At 44.7% G+C, this 17,956-nt stretch overlaps 2 protein-coding genes across 5 annotated transcripts in view; both read right to left on the reverse strand.

The window, feature by feature from the left end:
- Window positions 1–1,482: 1,482 nt before the first annotated feature.
- LOC122186284 (PHD finger protein 7-like) lies at window positions 1,483–4,472 on the reverse strand. The gene is made up of 10 exons (XM_042882798.1): window positions 4,421–4,472; window positions 4,134–4,225; window positions 3,945–4,046; window positions 3,563–3,687; window positions 3,216–3,378; window positions 3,005–3,111; window positions 2,671–2,784; window positions 2,414–2,532; window positions 2,179–2,246; window positions 1,483–1,899 (listed from the first exon to the last, which is right to left on the reverse strand). The coding sequence occupies exons 1-10, from the start codon at window positions 4,470–4,472 to the stop codon at window positions 1,483–1,485; spliced, it is 1,359 nt and encodes a 452-aa protein (XP_042738732.1).
- A 12,620-nt stretch (window positions 4,473–17,092) lies between these two features.
- The window catches only part of PTBP3 (polypyrimidine tract binding protein 3), a 48,982-nt gene continuing 48,118 nt past the window's right edge, over window positions 17,093–17,956 (reverse strand). For all 4 annotated transcript variants that reach the window (XM_042882917.1, XM_042882914.1, XM_042882916.1 and 1 more), the window contains one exon: window positions 17,093–17,441. In XM_042882917.1, the coding sequence (XP_042738851.1) occupies window positions 17,309–17,441 (133 nt within the window). In that variant the 3' untranslated portion in view covers window positions 17,093–17,308. The remainder of the gene's footprint in view (window positions 17,442–17,956) is intronic.

The following is a 17,956-nucleotide window of genomic DNA, read 5'->3' on the forward strand; positions in this document are numbered from 1 at the left end:
GCACCTGGGCAAGTAACGTTGCCAAGGAAGGGGTTCACCCACGATGCCGAGCTGGGACTGACTTCCAGTTCTCCCCATCTCTCAGAACCCCGGTCTCCGCCCGACGGTGACAGGACGTGAGGTCCCTCACTTTCTGGGGGCTGTCTCCCTGGCGCCTTCCTCTCTGGCACGCCTGGGAGTTAGTCCACAGTCAATCTCTTGCTCTCACTCCCTGATGCTCTGTAACGTCTCCACCTCCTCCTTGAGCTCTGCCACCATGCTGAGCAGATCTTCCACCTGCTCACACCTCCCACAGGTGGAGTTTCTGCCTCCCTTGCCGGGCAGCAGCAGGCTCAGGCATTCCGTGCAGCCTGAACAGCCACGTTCTTGGGCAGGGCCTCCATCTGGGTCAGGATGGAGTCTTTGCAGGGCAAGCTTGTTGCCTGGAGGACGCCATGGTACATCTGTGGTCTTGGAAGAGTGCCAGTAGGTAAGCTGGTCTCCAGAGCAAGGAAGGACGGTACTTCTGCACTGTCCAGCACAAGCTACCCCACCCGCTGCTGCAGTATGCTGTGGGTGCCGCACACATGCTGCCTTGTCCTCACTGCACCTGGTGGGCAGTGATGCATTGGGACCCTCCCAAAAGCTTTTCCTAAGGCAAGGGGCATGGATGCAGTTCCACTGCCCTGGCAGTTCTGGTGCCACATCAGCCGCTCACATGAGAATCGTTGGGCTGCTCGGTTGGCTTGAGGTTCCCCTGGTACTGAACGGACCCAAATCCCCCTGCACCTTGCAATCAGTTGCTGCCATTCTGGCCTGGACAGCTCTGAAGCAGCTAACCTCAGCAGTCAAGGATTACATCAAGTGCTACACTGTGTTATCTTGCAGTCCAAGACCATATTTAGGAAACTGACTTTGCTCTTCAGATCGCTGCTGCTGCTTTTTGTTTTTAGACCTGTCTCCCATCTCCCTACCCTTCTACCCTCCTCCCCTTTCCCCTTTCCCAATATTTCCCATTAGACACGGGCTGGAATGGCCTGTAAACCGTTGACACCCCTCCATGCCTGCCACTTCCTTTTAAGGCTCTTGGGCCTGTGGGCATGCTGTCCCCCTTCAGGGACACAGGTAGATCTGAAGATAACGCCACGACAACCAACTGGGAAGGTGCTGGGGAGAAGACGACCCCGTGGTCTCAGCTCCTAACACTGCCTACCGCAGGACAAACAGAGACGAGTGACGCCAACATGTGGGGAGGGTGTTGAAGGTGTATTTTTTGGGAAAGATGGAATCACAACCGTCACGTGGGGATGGACACGGCTGCTGGAAGCCGACTTTGGGACTGGTTGTGGGGATGTCTTCTGCGATGCTGGACCCGGGAGCGGCTTTGTGCCCGGGCTGGTCCACCGAAGGATGAAGGTGGAACGTGTGGACTCTCTTCAAGGTTGATCTTCTGTGCCGCTTGGGACCACAGCCCACGTCACGTGGGGATGGGACACGGCTGCATCAGCGCCGTCTTCGGGACTGGCTGCGGGGCTGTCTTCTCGGGTGGTTTGCCCGGGAGCGGCTTCGTGCCCGGGCTGGTCCCCGCTGCCTGGACCGGCTCCCACGGCCTCGTCGGGACCGGCTGCGGGAAGTGGAAGTGCGATGCCCCACTGGGGATCGGCTTCGAGTGGGGGCCCGCCCTCGTCCTTGCCTGGGCCGTCCTCTGTGTGCAGGCGGAGGGGAAGCCGTCGAGGACGTTGGTGGTGCTGGTGTGGCCGATGTGCGGGTGCCGCTCTGAGTAGCTTGGGCTGTGGTATGGCTCCCACCACGTTGTCTTCGGGGCCGACTCTGGGAGCCCGAGGCCCGGCCTTGCAATGGGGAGCGGCTTCTTGTGCGGCCGGTCTCCCGCTGCCTGGGACGATTTGTGGCATCGGACGCCTGGGTTGTTCTGGAGGACCGTGGGGTCCTCCGTCTTCTGGGGCTCTCAGCCCAGGAGGAGGTCTCAGCGCCTGCAGCTGGTGCCCGTCTTCTCCCACCGCGTCCTTGGCGCTGCTGACTTGCATCCCGCTCCTCAGAGAGGTGTGAGCGGGTGGCGGTCTGCTCAGCCTCCGGCACTCTGGGCTGGACGCTGAGCTCAGGCAGCTGGGAGTTGCAGGATGGGCCGGGAGCTGCCTGTGTAGCAGGGCCAGAGCTGATGTTTTCAGGTCCTGTGAAGACGGGGAAAGGCGCCGGTACCTCCTGGCTGGAAGTGCTGGGGCTGGCAAGCTCGGCGCTGGAGTGGGAGGCTGTAAGGAGAGACAGGAAGCTCAGCAGGGTGAACATGCAGCCCCAGGGCAGGACAGGCTGCCATCCCTCATGGGGCAGAGAGAGACTGTGGCGAGGCCACCCTGAGCACCCGTTGCCAGGCCTCGCCTGGCCCCAGTCCCGCGGCACGCGGCTCTTTGCCTCTTACCGGTGCTCCTGCCAGCGCAAGTGTCGCACTCCCAGCCATTTCTGCCCATGGCCCAGAAGGAGCAGCACCAGTGCGTGCCTTCTGAGCCGCAGGAGCTGCAGATGAACAGCTGCCAGAGCCTGCGGGAGCAAACGGGTTGTGGCTGTGAGGACAAAGTGAGCCAGGGCACGGAGCAGCCGGCATGGCTCCGGTGCTCAGTCCTTGCTGCAAGGCTGAGATCCCACGCAGAGCCCCAGAGGACTGCGGAGGTCACTCACCCCCTCTCCTGTGCCCTCTCCCTGCCTCCTAGGTAGATGCACGGGTTGGCGTCGCAGCGCCTGTGGCTTTCTCGCAGCGGCTGATATGCTGCGTCGTCCCACCAAGATGGTCGTCTGCCGGAGAAGAGAGAGAATGTGATGAGTCCCCCGTGACCCAGGCGTGAGGCAGATCCAGAGCATCCCTGCTCATCCCCCTAGAGCTCATTCCCAGCTTCTCTGTGAAGCTGAGACCAACGCTTGCAGGACGGCAAGGGACTGGGCCTGCCGGGGCAGTTCTGGGCAGGCACAGCACCTGTGCCTGAGTGTCTGTGGAGCCGGGCAGAAGGACACCAACCTGATTGGGATTTGGATGCCCAGGGTGGTCATCTGGGAGCGGAATCTTCTTTTTCCTCCGCAGACGGGGCAGAAGAAGCGCATGGTGGCGGCGTGCAGGGCATGTTTCTGTAGGAGAAGCACAAGCGTGAGTGTGAGCGTGAGCGTGAGCGGGGGGGGCTGGCTGCCGCAGAGCACCAGCCGTGCCCACGGGGCGAGGGGAGCACTCCTACCCTGATGCAGCCCCGGTGGAACCAGGCCTGCTTGCACACCGGGCACACCATGGTGTGGTAGGACGTGCTGTCCCCCACGGGCTCCAGGCAGATGACGCAGATGGTGTTCTGCGACGGAGCTGCCTCCGCTGCCTGCCGAGGGCGATGCTCCCAGCAGAAGGACCTGGGCAGGAGGACAGAAGGGGTGGGCATGGTGAGAAGTGCTGTGAGGAGGGCAGAGGACCAGGAAAGAGCGCCAGGCCTGGGCTCTGGCTCTGGCTCTGGCAGGATGCTGGAGGTGTCGCTGCGGGTTCCTCCCTGGAGCAACAGCGAGGGACGGCAGCTTGGCTGCTGCTGGCAGCCCTTACCTGTGCGGCCCAAAGTGCTGCGTGACGCATTGCCCGTCCTCGGCGCAGGGCAGGTGGAAGCTGCGCTCGCAGCCTGTCTCCGCGCAGCTGATGGCAGCTCCCCTCTGGCCACAGACAAAGCAGTTCTGGAAAGAGCAGAGCAGCCCCCGTTAGCGGTGGGCTCGGGGCCTCGGCGGCCGGCGCCACTTCTCCGGGCAGGGCGCAGGGTGTGGGCACCGCTGCCTCACACTCTGCACAGCTGTCTGGCAGACGAGGCTCATCTGCTGTGGTGGGACTTTGTCCCGGAGCCGGTTGGAAGGGCCGCGGTGGCTTTCTTTGGGTCCAGGGAAGCCGGTGCGAGCCTCTGCCGGCACCAAGCTCCCCGTTCCGTTCAGCTCCTCACCTTCTGGCCTGCCAGCTGGAGCGTGCGCTGGATGGCGCTAACGGGGAAGCCAAAAATTTGCCCCGCTGGGCATCTCCATTCCAGAAGCCCATTGGCAAAGACCTGCAGGAGAGAAAGGAGCAGGATCTCGTGAGGTCGGAAAGGAGGGGAGCATCCCTGGCAGGAGCCCTGGCCCGTGAGGGAACTCACCAAGCAGAATTCGTGGGCACAGAGCTCACCGCTGGCAAATGCCTGCCCGCAGATGTCCGGGTTCACCTGTGCGCGGCCGCACAGCACGCACACTGCAGAGGAAGGAGAGAGCAGCCTGGTGAGCACCTGGCAGGGCCGGGTGTTCCTGGGGGCCGTCCGTCCCCAGGGCCTGCTCCGAGCCTGCCGTGCTGCTGCTGAGGGGCAGGGCTGGAGGGGGTGGAGGGGAAGGGGGCATCGCAGGCCCAGCAGCTGCAGCGGGCAGCCACAGCCCGAGCCGGGGCTCTCACCTGGCTCCCCGGAGTCGGGGGTCTCCTCCTTCTTCTCCGCCATGTTCGGCATCGACAGTGAGAATCACAAGAATCACCAGGTCGGAAACGACCTATAAGATCATCCACAGTGAGAAACAAGAGAGTCAAGGAAGTCCGTCCTCTCTCCACGCCTCACCAGGCTGAAGTGAGCAGGGCCCCGGCCGGCAGCCTTTGCTCTGCTCCCGGCCCCGCGGGTCACAATGGCCACCACTGTGACATCACGGTCACCACCTCACCACCAGGCTGAGGGCGCGGCAGGGCGGCGGCTCCTGTGGGCAGCGCAGGGTGAGGGGCCCGGTGCTGCCAGCAGCAGGGGGCAAGGACGGCCTCCCTCAGGCCTTCTGCACCGCGCCCTGCTGGGACGTCGCAGCACAGAGTCTAATAAAGGGCTGCGGGTCAACTGCACAGCCGGCATTTCTCGCGTGTGTGTGTGCTGTGTGCTGGCCGACTTTGCACGGCCTGCTGGTGACGGGACAAGGTGTTGACCTGAGCAAAGAGGAGGTCTGGTGACCCGCGAGAGGGAATTCCTCACTCGGAGGGCGGTGAGGCCCTGGCGCAGCTGCGCGGAGAAGCTGTGGGTGCAGGCGCTCCAGGCCTTGTTGGACAGGGCCCTCTTCTAAGCTGACCTGCTGGGTGGCAGAGGTCCCACGGCAGGCACCTGGGGCTGGCTGGGCTGTACGATCCTTTCGTGTCCAAGCCTTCACACATCAAAGCTTCAGGCCTCATACAGTTCCCAGAGGCAAAGTGGCACGGGCCGGGCACAGTTCCCTTCCAGCCTGCGTATGAAATGAGTCAGGAAATCTTCTGAAGTGCGCTTGCTTTGGCCTGCTGGCAATGGTCACCGTGCCAGAGACAGGAGAGGAGCTGTGCCTTGCCCAGGGCTGCAGTCCTGGAGTCCCACTGGAGCATCCCTGCTCATGCAGCCTGACCATGCAAGTCAGCTTCTGCATGAAAGTCAGGCCAACGCTGATGGGAGAGCCGCCACGCCTAGATGGTGGAGATGTGGATCTCCGCCCTCTGTGGAGATGCTCAAGGTCTCACTGCTGGATAGGGCTCCAGGCAGCCCGATCTAGTGGGTGGCAACCAACACACTGCAGGAGTCTGGAACTTGATGGACTTTAGTGTCCGTTCCAACCCAAGCCATCCCAGGATCCCGAGATTCAAAATGCCTGTCAGATCCAGCATTAAGCCGGATTACTGAGACACCTACCCAGCCAGTCTTGACATCTATAAAGGCGACCACAGTAGTCAGGCATGATCTTTTTGTAGTAAATCCAAGTTTACTACTCTGGATAACACTGCTTCTTCCCTCCTTGCTTTGAGATGATATGCAGAGTGAGTTGTTCCAACACTTTCCCAGGGATGGATGTGAGCCTGACTGGCCTATCGTTTCCTGAGTACTTCTTCCTGAATCATGGAATCATCCCGATAATTTTTTAAGCTTCCAAAAATGCTGGAAAATGAAGGTTTTTGGTAACTTGTCCTGTGACGTCCTGCCTGTGATAAATGCACAAAAGCAGTGCAAGTAGTTGAATGGAAGGGAAAATAATAATGTGTGGAAGCTATTGCTTGCTTTTGGTGTAATGTTTGAAAAAGCAAAGCATTTCTATCAGGAGGACACTCAAGGTACTCAAGGTATCTGTGTGTTAGAAGCACAGGAGCACATAGAGGTATTATTATGCCCAAATTAAAGTAACTACAACTTGGAAATTACAGTTAGAAACAACCTACTCTGCCTTTATATTTCCATTTTTTAATTCTTCATATAGAGAACATGTCCCTTAATGATAGTCTGAGCACCTCACTGAAAGTTTCCACGTAATGGAAGTAGAATGCATATTAATTGTGCATTTTCTAATTGTCCCTGCACTATATTTGTTTATTAGAGCTTATCTCAAAGTAGGGATTCATACTTCAGAACATATGTTTTATTCAGAACTACAATTATATATATTTTAAAAACTCAAAGTAATTCAGCTCTCACTTATACTAGATACAGTTATGCATAAATTGAATACTTTGACCTGTAATAAGTGTTTAATTCTGGGAATCAAAATCTTAAGCTGTACAATTAAAATTTGGTAATCTTCCTGGGGAATGCATGGATAACTTCCAGAATATTCTGCCATATTTAATATAGCCAAAGTTGTTAGTAAACATCTGAGAGATCAGCAACTGCTGTTCCTTGGCTACTTTTGTGATCTTGCAACTAAAATGCACTTTAATGTTGTAGACGGAGTACAGCAATTGGTTTTTGCTATGTACAGTATTCCTCTCAAAGCTCACAAAGTAGGAAACAGAAAAATTGTACTCACACACACAAAAAAGGTATAACCTGAGTAAGAAAACAAGTGTGTCTTACAACACACTGCCAGCTGTAACCTTTAAATTTGTAGGAAAAAAATGTCCATACAAAAATTTAAGCTACAAAAGCAAAAAGAAAATTAATGAAGAAACAGAACTGTCCTCTCTGTGCAAGAAATTCTGATGTGGGTAACACACAGTTAATACACAGCCCTGTAAATGAAGTAATCCCACTTAATACCCTTCTAGCCTTCTAGAGGAACTTTAAGTACATGAGAGGAACTTGAGATTCAAATAATGCAGGTCTGTGGTAACTAAATAATAAGTATTTTTTTCTGCCATGCAATATACCGTTTCACTGTCTACTTATAATTATCTTAATTATTTAGCTCAGACCCATTTGAAATTCAGATATTTCATCCTTCTGGGTCTTTGAGCAACCTGGTCTAGAGTGAGGAGGCAGGGGGACTAGAACTAGATGATCTTAAAGGTCCCTTCCAACCCAAACCGTTCTATGATCCTATGATCATTGTAGAGTAACATAAACCAAATATCCCAGTTTATAACTGCTTTAGGATTAAACAGTGTGTATTGAACATATTATTTAGATCCAGGTAAGTGATTTCAGACTTCCTCCCAGTCTCCCAAGCCATAGCAGAGAGTGTTTTATAGTTAGGCTGATGGCATGGTCCCAACACTGGGAGGCATATTTAAGAGTAGCAGTGTCAATCTTTAGATTGGATCCTGGGCTTTGGAAGGCATAAAATTCGAGATTACTCAGCAGAATTTCTCAACGTACATTCAGAATCTTCCTTCATCTGTGTGATCGGCCTGCAAAACTATCGGCAATTTTCCTGCTAGATTACATGAGACAGTAAGCAACTAAGATATCCCAGGCAAGACAGGATGTCATTGCTAACGTCTAATGGTTGTGTCAGATCTCTCAGAAATAATTTAGTGCTTATCTTTTCTTATTTTTATGTGAGTTTTCATAGTGACTGTGAAAATGTTTTTCAAGGACCTTGACTAAAATCTTGTTCATCAAAATTGAGGTGAGATTACATAAACTCATCTTTCCTATCGAAGAAGTTTACTCTTTCCATAAAATAAAGGAGAATCTGAGCCCCACAGAATAGCAAGCAGCTTGTGTAACAGCTAAAGATAAAGATAGGCCGTAGTAGAAATCTTCCTCAAAGAAAAACAACCAGAAAAAAATTTAAAAAAAGATATTTATCCATAAAAAAGTCTTAGCATCACAAAGCATGGTGCTGTGTACCAGCATTTATATTGCTGTGGTTGAATTAATACCAAAAGCTTTTATCCTGACAAAGTGACAACCTGAAGACATTCATTGCAGTTACAGGTACAGGTTAGATGATCTTTTTGGTCTTTCCAGCCTTAATGAGTCTATGATTCTATGATAACCAAACTTAAAGCTGGTTTTCAACCTCCTTAAAATTGGGATTGAGCTCCTATTAAAATATTTGACTAATTCAGTATAATTAGACCAATGAAGTGCATCTAGAGGGCTGCTGAAGCCTACTAATACACATAAGGGGAAAATGTGAACATTATGACTGTTTATGCTCTTGACAAGATAATTAGTGCCTCAGCAAGAGAGAACCTGAAGCTATCCAGCCACTGTAAGAACACACACACAAAAAGGAAAGCAGTACACAAAGCAACAATTTGCAGATTAAGAAGGAACAAACTTATAATCAATATACTCAGCTACTAAAACCATTTTGAAATGAGCTACTGAATATAAAAACTTCTTTCCCAGATTCGTAAATGAGGAATCTTAGATACATTATTTACAAGATATTTCCAAATCTGTTGATCAGATTTGTTAAATTCTGTACAGATAGATATGACATTTTCATGAAGTTTCCATTGCATCTACAGAATCTCATCTTGCTATTGGGATACTTGAACATGGGAGAGAACTGGAAATGGGTGTGGAGGGAAAGAACCGGTTAGAAGTGCTGAAAAAATAGCCAGTGACATTCTGGTGCTCTTTGGTAGGAGCTAAACCTGCCGATTTCTGTCCTTTCTCCATACTTAGCTGAAAGTTTCCAATCTGAAAAGATCCCTCAATCCTCCACTTCACTGCTCATCCACACTGCAGTGACTGAGAGCTGCAGGCAGTGCTGCCCAGACCTTCCACAGAATTCATAGCAATGAACAGAACTGCCCTGGTTCATCTACCTTCTGAAAAAACTTTACAAGTCACTCTTACTGCAGGATCAGAATTTTAAAAAAGGCTTCAACTTCATTTTTACAAGCGGAGACGTTTAGTCACCAAGCAAAATTAGCAAAAACATTATTGGAGAAGTAGGTAGCACACAGGGTAGAAACAGAAACTGTATCCTACCACAAAGCTGCAAGCATTATGCCATGTCCTTCAGCCAGTCCTCCTTTGCAGTATCCAAGCATGGAGTGATGTGGCTTTTAGACAAAGTTGTGCTTTGGAGATAAAAGTAAAGAGATAAAGAGAACTCTCTTCAAAAGCTACTGTAGATTATTTGACATACATGTAATGCGCACGCACATAAGAGTCTGTTACACCACAGCTGAAATAGCACTTTACAGAGTACATTTACAGAAGATGCTGCATTGTCTTTTCAATTAAATCATTTTAACGCTTGCATTGAAAGTGAAGATTCTCTCAAATAAACACCAACAGGCTGTAGGTGAAACACGGTGCACGCGGAAGCATTACACTGTTCAACTGACTTAGCTTAAGCAGTAGGAATTATCATGAACTTGAGACTGAAACACTAATTTCCTTCAAAGATGTGTTTTGGAATCTTCCTGATGATCTGTCTGTGGAGGCACTAGTTCAACTAGAACCTTAAGGTAGCTGTTCTTCCTGGGGGCTCATTTCTGCGTTTTCCAGATATGGAAAGAATCCTTTATGTAGCGTGAGAAGATAGAGCCTTGCATATGCTGTATAACCAAGGAAGTCTTGAAGTGCATTCCAGCTTCATTTTGTTTCTGAATCCAAGCAATCTAAGTTCTTGGAAGGTTTATTAGATCAAATGCCACTTGTCAGGCAGATCAAACTTTGCAGAAAAAGTTTGGATCAAGTCTTAAACATCAGAAAGGAAATTTGGTTTAAAGGCATGAGTTCTTTGATGCAGAAGGGGTGGGACAAAAATAGGATGAGAGTTCTCAACCATTTAAGCTGTGAAATCGCTACCTCAAAGAAGTCTGTCCTGATTATGAATGGGCAGTTTTGCTAATTTTCTCGTAGTGCTCAAGCTGAACCTAGAGTTGACAGCAGTTTCTTTGCAAGTGGTCTCTGGGAGGATTCACTTCTGAGATCTCTTTATCCTCACAAGGCTTTATCTTCTCTTTAGACATGCTTGTATTCCCCTGCTACACTCAGAAGGGCTCACAGACAAATATGTAAGCCCACTTAACAATAGTTCTTTAGGTCTGGTCCAACAGTAAAATCTTACATTTTTGCATATTCACCTCATTGTTTCAGCTTGCAAGTAATAGAACAAATTCTGCTATAAAAACAGTTTAAACCCATGCTGTTTCAAAATAGTATTTTATTTTCAAAGGTAGACACGTTATCTATTTAGACATATTAACTGTTTAGGGAAAAACAAATACTTGTGAGCAGGAATGAATTTGAGATGGGAATTACCTTTTGATTTGAAAAGAAGGGGAGAGAAGGACACTCTTAGTGTGCTCCATGCAGACCTGGCCAAAGAAGTAAAGGCAGATTTTAGCCAGAAGTTAGCACCAAGGGCAAAAATGAAGTGTCACACTAGGAAGAACATACCCAGCCTTCACAGTGCAAGCATTTTGCTCCAAGCTGCAATCCCCTCTAGATTGAATTCAGTTTTTCTCTTTGCAAAGTCACCCTTGTTTAGAGACCAATGGCATAATTTATGCTAGATTTGTTCAGTGCTCTGGATTCCCACCTGTGAGATGCAGGCAGTCATTAAGCATTACCTATGGGACTTCTGATCCTTCAAGATCTGCCAGCCTTAGACTCAGTAGCAGACAGTGAAATATTTGCCAGGTTGACTGAGAATTTTCGCTCAGCAAAGGGGCATTGCATTCCCCTCATCACTTCAGTACTTATATTTAGCTGCCTAGACTCCTGCCTGTTCTCCATCAATCCTAAATCCAAACCACTGCTGTGTAGCACACAGAAGGACAAGCAGGCAGTATGGAAGAGAAGCAACCAGGAAGTTGAGAAAGAGGAAACTAAAAGCAGAGCATCTTTTTCAGCCAGTACTTCAGTTTTGGAAATCTGTGTACAAGAGCTACAGAGTTGATTCCTATGGCTATAAAAGAGCACAGCCATGTTAAAGTGAAAACAAAGCACTTCTCATCAATGAATCCCCAAGGCTTGAAAAGCCTCATCTCTGCCTCATAGAATGAAGTAGTCTTCCGCCACTGGAACAGCTCAGGGTTGTTATTTCCATCCTACTGAAAATGAGGATTTCTACCCTGCTCAGCTGTTGTTTAACCTCAGCTATTGTTGAAGATGTGCATTAGTGCTCTCAAAGTACATTTGATATAACATGCTTTTTCATAGACAGCCATGGCTGCTAAAGACAGAAAAAAGCAGCTCATGGCTCTGTGCATGGCCACCATGTCCCCAGGACTTCACTTCTAACTTTGCGTGAGATTCCCAGGGGGAGAGGGTAAGTCTTCCAGTGTTGCTAAAATTGCTGTCCACAATAATAGCTGTGGTAAATCTCCCCAAATTAAAAAGAAATAAAAAAAAGAAGGAAAATTCTTAGTTGCATGAGAAAAAAACCCAAGCCAATACACAAGAACACAGGAAAAATTCAGAGTGTAGATGTAATGACATTTATTAAAAGGCATGCTACAACAACTAGAGTTAGGGAAATAGGTATAGGTATCAATTAATCAGCATATACGTGAACTTCAGTGAAACAATATATTGCAGCAAAACGAATTCAAACTAACCATACACTACACAATTAGAAAATAGGGTTTAAATTACATCTTTCTTGTACATATTATATCAGCAAACATGGAAACTTTTTTCTCCAATGCCAGAAGCTGCTTTACAAGTGAAAGCTGGTACTGTTGTTTATTAAAACATACAAGACAATTGATTTTTTTTTAATATAAAACCGTTTTACACTTTCATTTGCCCACCAAAGCCATTTTTACCAGTTTTTTTTTTTTTTTTTAAAGACATCACAATTATTTACATAATTTTCTTGTGTTAGATCAACATTTTTATAAACTGAAAATTATCTGTTCACTTTTGTGAACAGATAATGTACATGAAGGAATTTTGCCAATTCCTAGTCATGCTGTTGAATGTCTTGGATACAATATACAGGTAGTCCACTAACCCCTTGCCTGCTGTTCCACATTACAATCTCATTGTCTTTGTAGACTGTTTCATCAACAAACAGCAAGTAAAGGCCACTTTGCATTGGCTTTCCCCTTCCGAAAGGAACTTGAGAGAAAAGTTTTCACATAGTGTATCACTAAAACCAGTACAGTCAGTCTTTGGTCAGAAAATGAGGTGATGTTCTGATGCAAGAATCAGCTTGCTTAGTAACCCTTTTTGTCTGCTGCTGCAGTTCTAGGGCGAAATTTTGCAGAAAGCAGCTAACATGCTTAAGGAGAATTGGAAAGTGCTTAAAATGGACTAAGTGGTCAGATTCCCACTCTTCAGAAGTAATGCAGTTTCCAGGAACTGAAGAACTGTTTACAGCAGTAAGATGACATTAGTCAAATGTAAAAGCTTTCACAGCAAATGTCAAGAGCCTTCAGCTACACAAGACCCCTTGTTGGGTTCTGCTCCGATCACAAACTACTGTCACTATTCAGGTTGCAAATATGAGGATTATGCTTGGATTCTGCCATTCTGCCATATGCCCCTCCAAAATACAAACCCAAACCTGCAGCAGTGAAGGCAATTTTATCATTAAATCTGTACTGAAGTTATAACTGACTGCCTGTAAAGTTAGAGGACAACTTTCTGACTTAACAATATAAATATGCAATTTCCAGGGGAAAGGAAAAAAAGAGTATTTATTGTACATGAAACAGCAGTAGATACGAGAAAACCCTACACACAGGACTACTGAAGGCACATAAACTTTGGTCCCGCTTTATATCCCAAACACCTCACACAATATTAAACGCTTGAGAATATTCCCCTCCTTTCATGAAATAATTCACAACTCCCAAATGTTAGGATTTTCTTTTAAAAGAACAGGCCAACAGTCTTGTACAGAACAAACAAGTCATCATAAGACTGTTAAATATAAAAGAAAACTGTGTAATCTGAACAGTATCTTTTCAGTACAACAGTAAAAGTTCTAAGTGTGATAGATCTGCTTTAGATAAAAACATACCAGGACAAAAGTTGAAAGCATTTGAAGAATAGCAGTACATGTTAGTTGGATACAATGACAAGGAATAGGTCTGCATCCTTAACAGGAAAAAAAACAAAACAAACAAACAAAAAAAACCCAACAACCCTGAATCACTTTATGACTCAAAATTAACGAATCTGAGGAGGGGAAGTTGCATCTGTTGCTTTTTTTCAGCATGGATAAATAGTCTGTATACAAACAGGTTTGCCACCTTGCAAACAGAAAGTGTCATATAGGCAAGTCTCTTCAGATCCGTGGAATAACTAACTGAAGCACCAAAAAGACATAAACCTATCTCAGAGCACAAAAAGTAGAACTGACAATACCAGCAGACAATGCAACCACGTCAAGTGAAAACTCAGGCTTTCAGCTGATGTTCCAAGGCATTTAAAGAAGGAAGCTGAAGCTTTACTACTAGGCAAGGTATTACAGGCCATTTGAAAAGCCACCAAGTTTCTCCTGGGTTAAGAATGCCTTGCTACATTTTGAACCAATGTGCTGCCACTGAACAAAAGTAGGAGTTGAAGTAACCCAGGGCTGATTTTTGACTTAAAATACACAAAGGCGCAGAACTCCACCCTCATCCACATCTGGTAGCTGCGGTCAGAGTTTAGCCACTAGTGTTTCAGAATACAACTTCTGCGTTGCACAGTACAACACACTTCACAAGCGACTTGAACAGAAATTAACAGTTTATGTTAAAGAAATTATGAACCTGTATTTAATAACTTAATACCGTTGTATTGAGAGGATGAAGCCAGAGTCTTTCAGGGAGTTGTGCTGTAATAGAAAAGGCAACATATTGCTAGGTGGGACAGTAGGAATATCTCTGACAGAGTGGTCGGCCCTAATCCCAGGGAGAGGCAAGATTAAGGCCTTCAGAGCTTCATTTTCAACCTACATCAGTGTAAGAATCTGTAAAATAAAGCCTGCTCTTCTCAGAGGTTCTGAGCTCGTATATTCTTTAGAGATTCACAAACTGAGTGCAACAGTGCTTTTGCATTGATGGGTCAAGCACGGTTTAAGAATTACTCCATTTGTCCTTATCCTTCTCTAACAGTGCATTATAGTAACATTTTTGCTTTTGGTTATTCAGGGCAGAATACTGAGTAAGATAAGCTAGCCTTATCTAGTACCATCATTCTGTTAAGGAAACATTAAGACGTACAGCTGTTTTTGAGGCTTGTCTGCACTTGTAGAAGCAGATCTCTATAAGAGGCAGTTTGAGAAATACATAAATTCGCAAGTAATCTGACAAGAATTATTTAATTAAAGAAACAGTGATAACAAGAGATAATGACAAAAAGATACAGGACAAATATATAATAAAACAAAACAAAACAAAACCCTAACAGAAGATCACAAAAATCTACTATCCAGATTTCTCTTACGTTAGAAATCTGTAAATCCCTGGCAGCCTAAACTGTAGGCCTCCTCATTTCAAACTGCAAGTAGTTCTGAGCTGATATTAATTCTATTCTAACATGTAGACAAAATAAAAAGATTATTTCTTTCTGTGAGAACGCTGTAATCCTCATCCCTTCAAATTTGTTTAAGCATTAGCACTAAGCATTAGATTAAACAAATTAAAAGGGCATGTAATTTGTATGTTTGTATGCATGTATAATGTGATATGGCACACACATGCTGATATTGAGTGTCAAAATTCATTCTCAAATTTAAGGTTCCTTTTCTCTGCTTTAGAATTACATTCAGCTCTACTATGATTCCTCTGCCCTTTAGCTGTAGTTCATTAAAAAAGCGATAAATCATACATTATGAACAATGTCCCAGTATTAACAAACCACTGTGCAGTAACAAGGCGCATTCCTAGCAACTGTCTTAAACTATTATCAGTGTGACAGCTAAAAAGGTTAAACATAGACAGGAATTACAAATTGAGTATCCTGTTCATTTGCAGACAGGACCTTTTTCAACAAGGCTTCTTACAACGCAGAACTTTGCTAAAAACACAAAGATGATATTTTTAAATAGGTTGCACTGGGAGCTCTGATTCTGCACTCTTTTTTTTTTTTTTTTTTTTTTTTTTTTTACAATTCTTTCTTTAAGGTTAGTTTTAAAAAAGGTTGACAGTTCACCGACTTGAATCAATCATCTCAAAGAGGGGGAAATGGGAAGAGTACCTCAAATCCCAAAGATAAGTGTCTGTTATTCCTAAGCATTTCGCTTTCCATAAAATATAACATTCTGAAAAATTATTTACTTGTGTTGAATAGAACCTACTATTACTACCTGGATAGTCAGCATTTTAGTTACTGTCAAAAGACCATGCTTTTGTTGTATTTTAGAGACCTGGAACCTTCTTTAGTATCATTAGCAGCTGCAAGTCAAGTCACAGACATTAAAGCGAGACAAGCTAGTACATCAGTGATTTTACAGAAGTAATTCAGAGTAACTGTGTAGAAGCTCACTCCAAAATACTCAGATATTTCCAGAATTATACCCTTTGTTCTAGAAAGATAGGAGGAATTCTACAACAAACAAAACGAATGAATGGCAAAAAATTCTGCAGTAATTATAAACAAGCAAATGTGATATGTCACATTTTAAAAAGTGACGTATTTTTGGTAACTTCTGAAAAGAAATAGCCCTTAAAAAGAAAAAAGAACCGTCTAGTGACAGAACTAGTAATGTTCATAGCTTTCTACACAAAAATCTGACTACATCACAGCACGCTCTCCAAAGAGAAATGGAAGTTCAGTACTGAACTTCTTGGGAAATGAAATAATGCTCTTCATGGTAAACTCAAGAACCTGAAAAAGAACTATTTGAAACACCATCCCTCAGGAAGTTAAGCTGCAGCAATTGGAGTGGAGTTTGCTCTTTTGCTTTTTTTTTTTTAATGCATCATTTTATTTTGTCTCTTTGTTGTGCATTTTTCTGGGAATAATTTATTTTTTATTTTTTTATTTTTTGACAAATAAAGGTATCAGACAACTGCAACCAGATAAATTCAAAGAGGTCTGCAGGACTCTGCTTTAAACTTCATGTTTTAAACTTAATTTCCACCTCTACCTTATCTGTACACTAAAGCACCAGAGACTAGAAGTTTGAATATTACTGGGGATGGGAGAGAGAGGAGGGGAGAAAACACAAAAGTAGCAGTTAGGAAAATATTTACAAGAAAGAAAAGAAAGAAAAACAAAGAATTTTAAAAGCCTGCATTACATTTTTCAAGATACTTCAGATAAAACTCAAAGCTGTTGTGTCATAAGCACACAGTAAGGCACATAATAAGAAATTAAGTAAATACACAGTAAGTATATTGATACAAAAAACTCTTGAGGTTTAATTTTTCATCCCCAAAGATGACCTTACCAAAAATAACTTCTTAAAAATTCGTTAAGCCATCACAGACCTGAATATTTTCTATAAGATTGTAAACATTTTATTCTTTAAAGAAATGTAAAAAACTCTTTGAAATCAGGACTATTTTCTCCTCTTATTTTCTTCAAAATACTATTACACAATATCACTTCATAGTAAAATAACACATCGAACTTCCATTCCAGGATGAAGTCAAGCTAAAACTCTAATGTCACAGCTTGGAGAAACTCAAACATCTTTTACTCCACTAAGAAAAGGCACTGCCTTTCCTCTAATAATTTAACCCATACGAACAGCACAAGGTTTATGCTTTAAAAAAGCTATTGTAAAGATTTGCCAAAGTGTGAACACACACTCCAGTAACATAAATACTGTTCAGAGGGCCTTTGCAACCAGCACTCGGCTTTTTCTTCAAGAAAGCCAAGCTCTGTTTCACATTCAAATCAGTATTCAATATGGGTAGAGTGGATTTGTTGTCTTGTTAGAAACATTCTCAGTTTGGTATATTGAAAAAGCACTCTAAAATATTTCATAAGGCTAATCTGAAACAAAAATTCAACATATATTCTCAAAAGTAAAGTTAAAATAGGAAACATGATGATAAATATTATTTCTAAAGAAATTTAATCTTTTTATTGATGAATAATAAGATTTGATCATATACTGGCAGCTGAAATCAGAAAAGATTATCCCCTAATTCTTTGCTGTGTGTACGAACAAGATTTTTCTTTTAAGAGCAGAATTGGTCACAGCTACTTCAGTCTCTATTTGATGAGAGTAAGAAAACTGCAGTGCAGTTTTAAAAGGAATGTTCACAGAAAAGTCAAATTGTAGATCTTGAGAAGGAAACTCGGAGGTGATGATTTTCTCCGAGGTCATAATCGTGAAGTTCAATGAGAGCATGAACTGCTTCTTCCACAGAGCCCAGCTGGATAAGAGCCATTTTGCAATCTCTCCTGAAGGACGACAAAAAACGTTATTAATTAGAATCAAATTGTCATTGTAGTAAGTCATAAACACACACAAAAAAGTGATGCAAATATTTCTTTAGCCACATCATATACAGCTCTTCCTACACAAAATGCAGGTGCAGTGACAGAAATAGATTTAGTTATGCACCTCACAACAGGGAAATAACAGAACCGAATTAGTTTTACTGATTGATAACCTACAGCCATGCCATTCTTCCATAGCATTGTATTTAAAAAAATAAAATCAACCAAAAAAGCCCATCCAAATATGCCAAAAACCCTCTGAAAAACACTGATGTTCTCCCTGCATATGAGATTCTAGCAGGTGTGATCATGTCAAAATAATATAGGAAAGATATCTAAATGAATGCTAGAACAGATTCACTGTAATCTTTTACTCGACATTTCACTCATACAGATCTTATATATCTTTTCCAAGAAGCTAGAGTTATGTTCACTTTCCTTAAACTTACCTGACTTTGAACACACGTGGAATTTAT

The sequence above is a fragment of the Lagopus leucura genome, unplaced genomic scaffold (genome assembly GCF_019238085.1).
Source record: "Lagopus leucura isolate 7727_CA_CO unplaced genomic scaffold, USGS_WTPT01 Super-Scaffold_100036, whole genome shotgun sequence".
Taxonomy (NCBI): domain Eukaryota; kingdom Metazoa; phylum Chordata; class Aves; order Galliformes; family Phasianidae; genus Lagopus; species Lagopus leucura.

Excerpts from the sequence above, each read along its gene's own strand:
- LOC122186284 (XM_042882798.1), bottom strand. The coding sequence starts at position 4,472 with ATGCCGAACATGGCGGAGAAGAAGGAGGAGACCCCCGACTCCGGGGAG. Across the intron at positions 2,533-2,670 it reads GAGAGGGCACAGGAGAGGGG|GCTCTGGCAGCTGTTCATCT; the intron begins GTGAGTGACCTC and ends TTGCTCCCGCAG. Across the intron at positions 2,247-2,413 it reads TTGCGCTGGCAGGAGCACCG|CCTCCCACTCCAGCGCCGAG; the intron begins GTAAGAGGCAAA and ends CTCTCCTTACAG.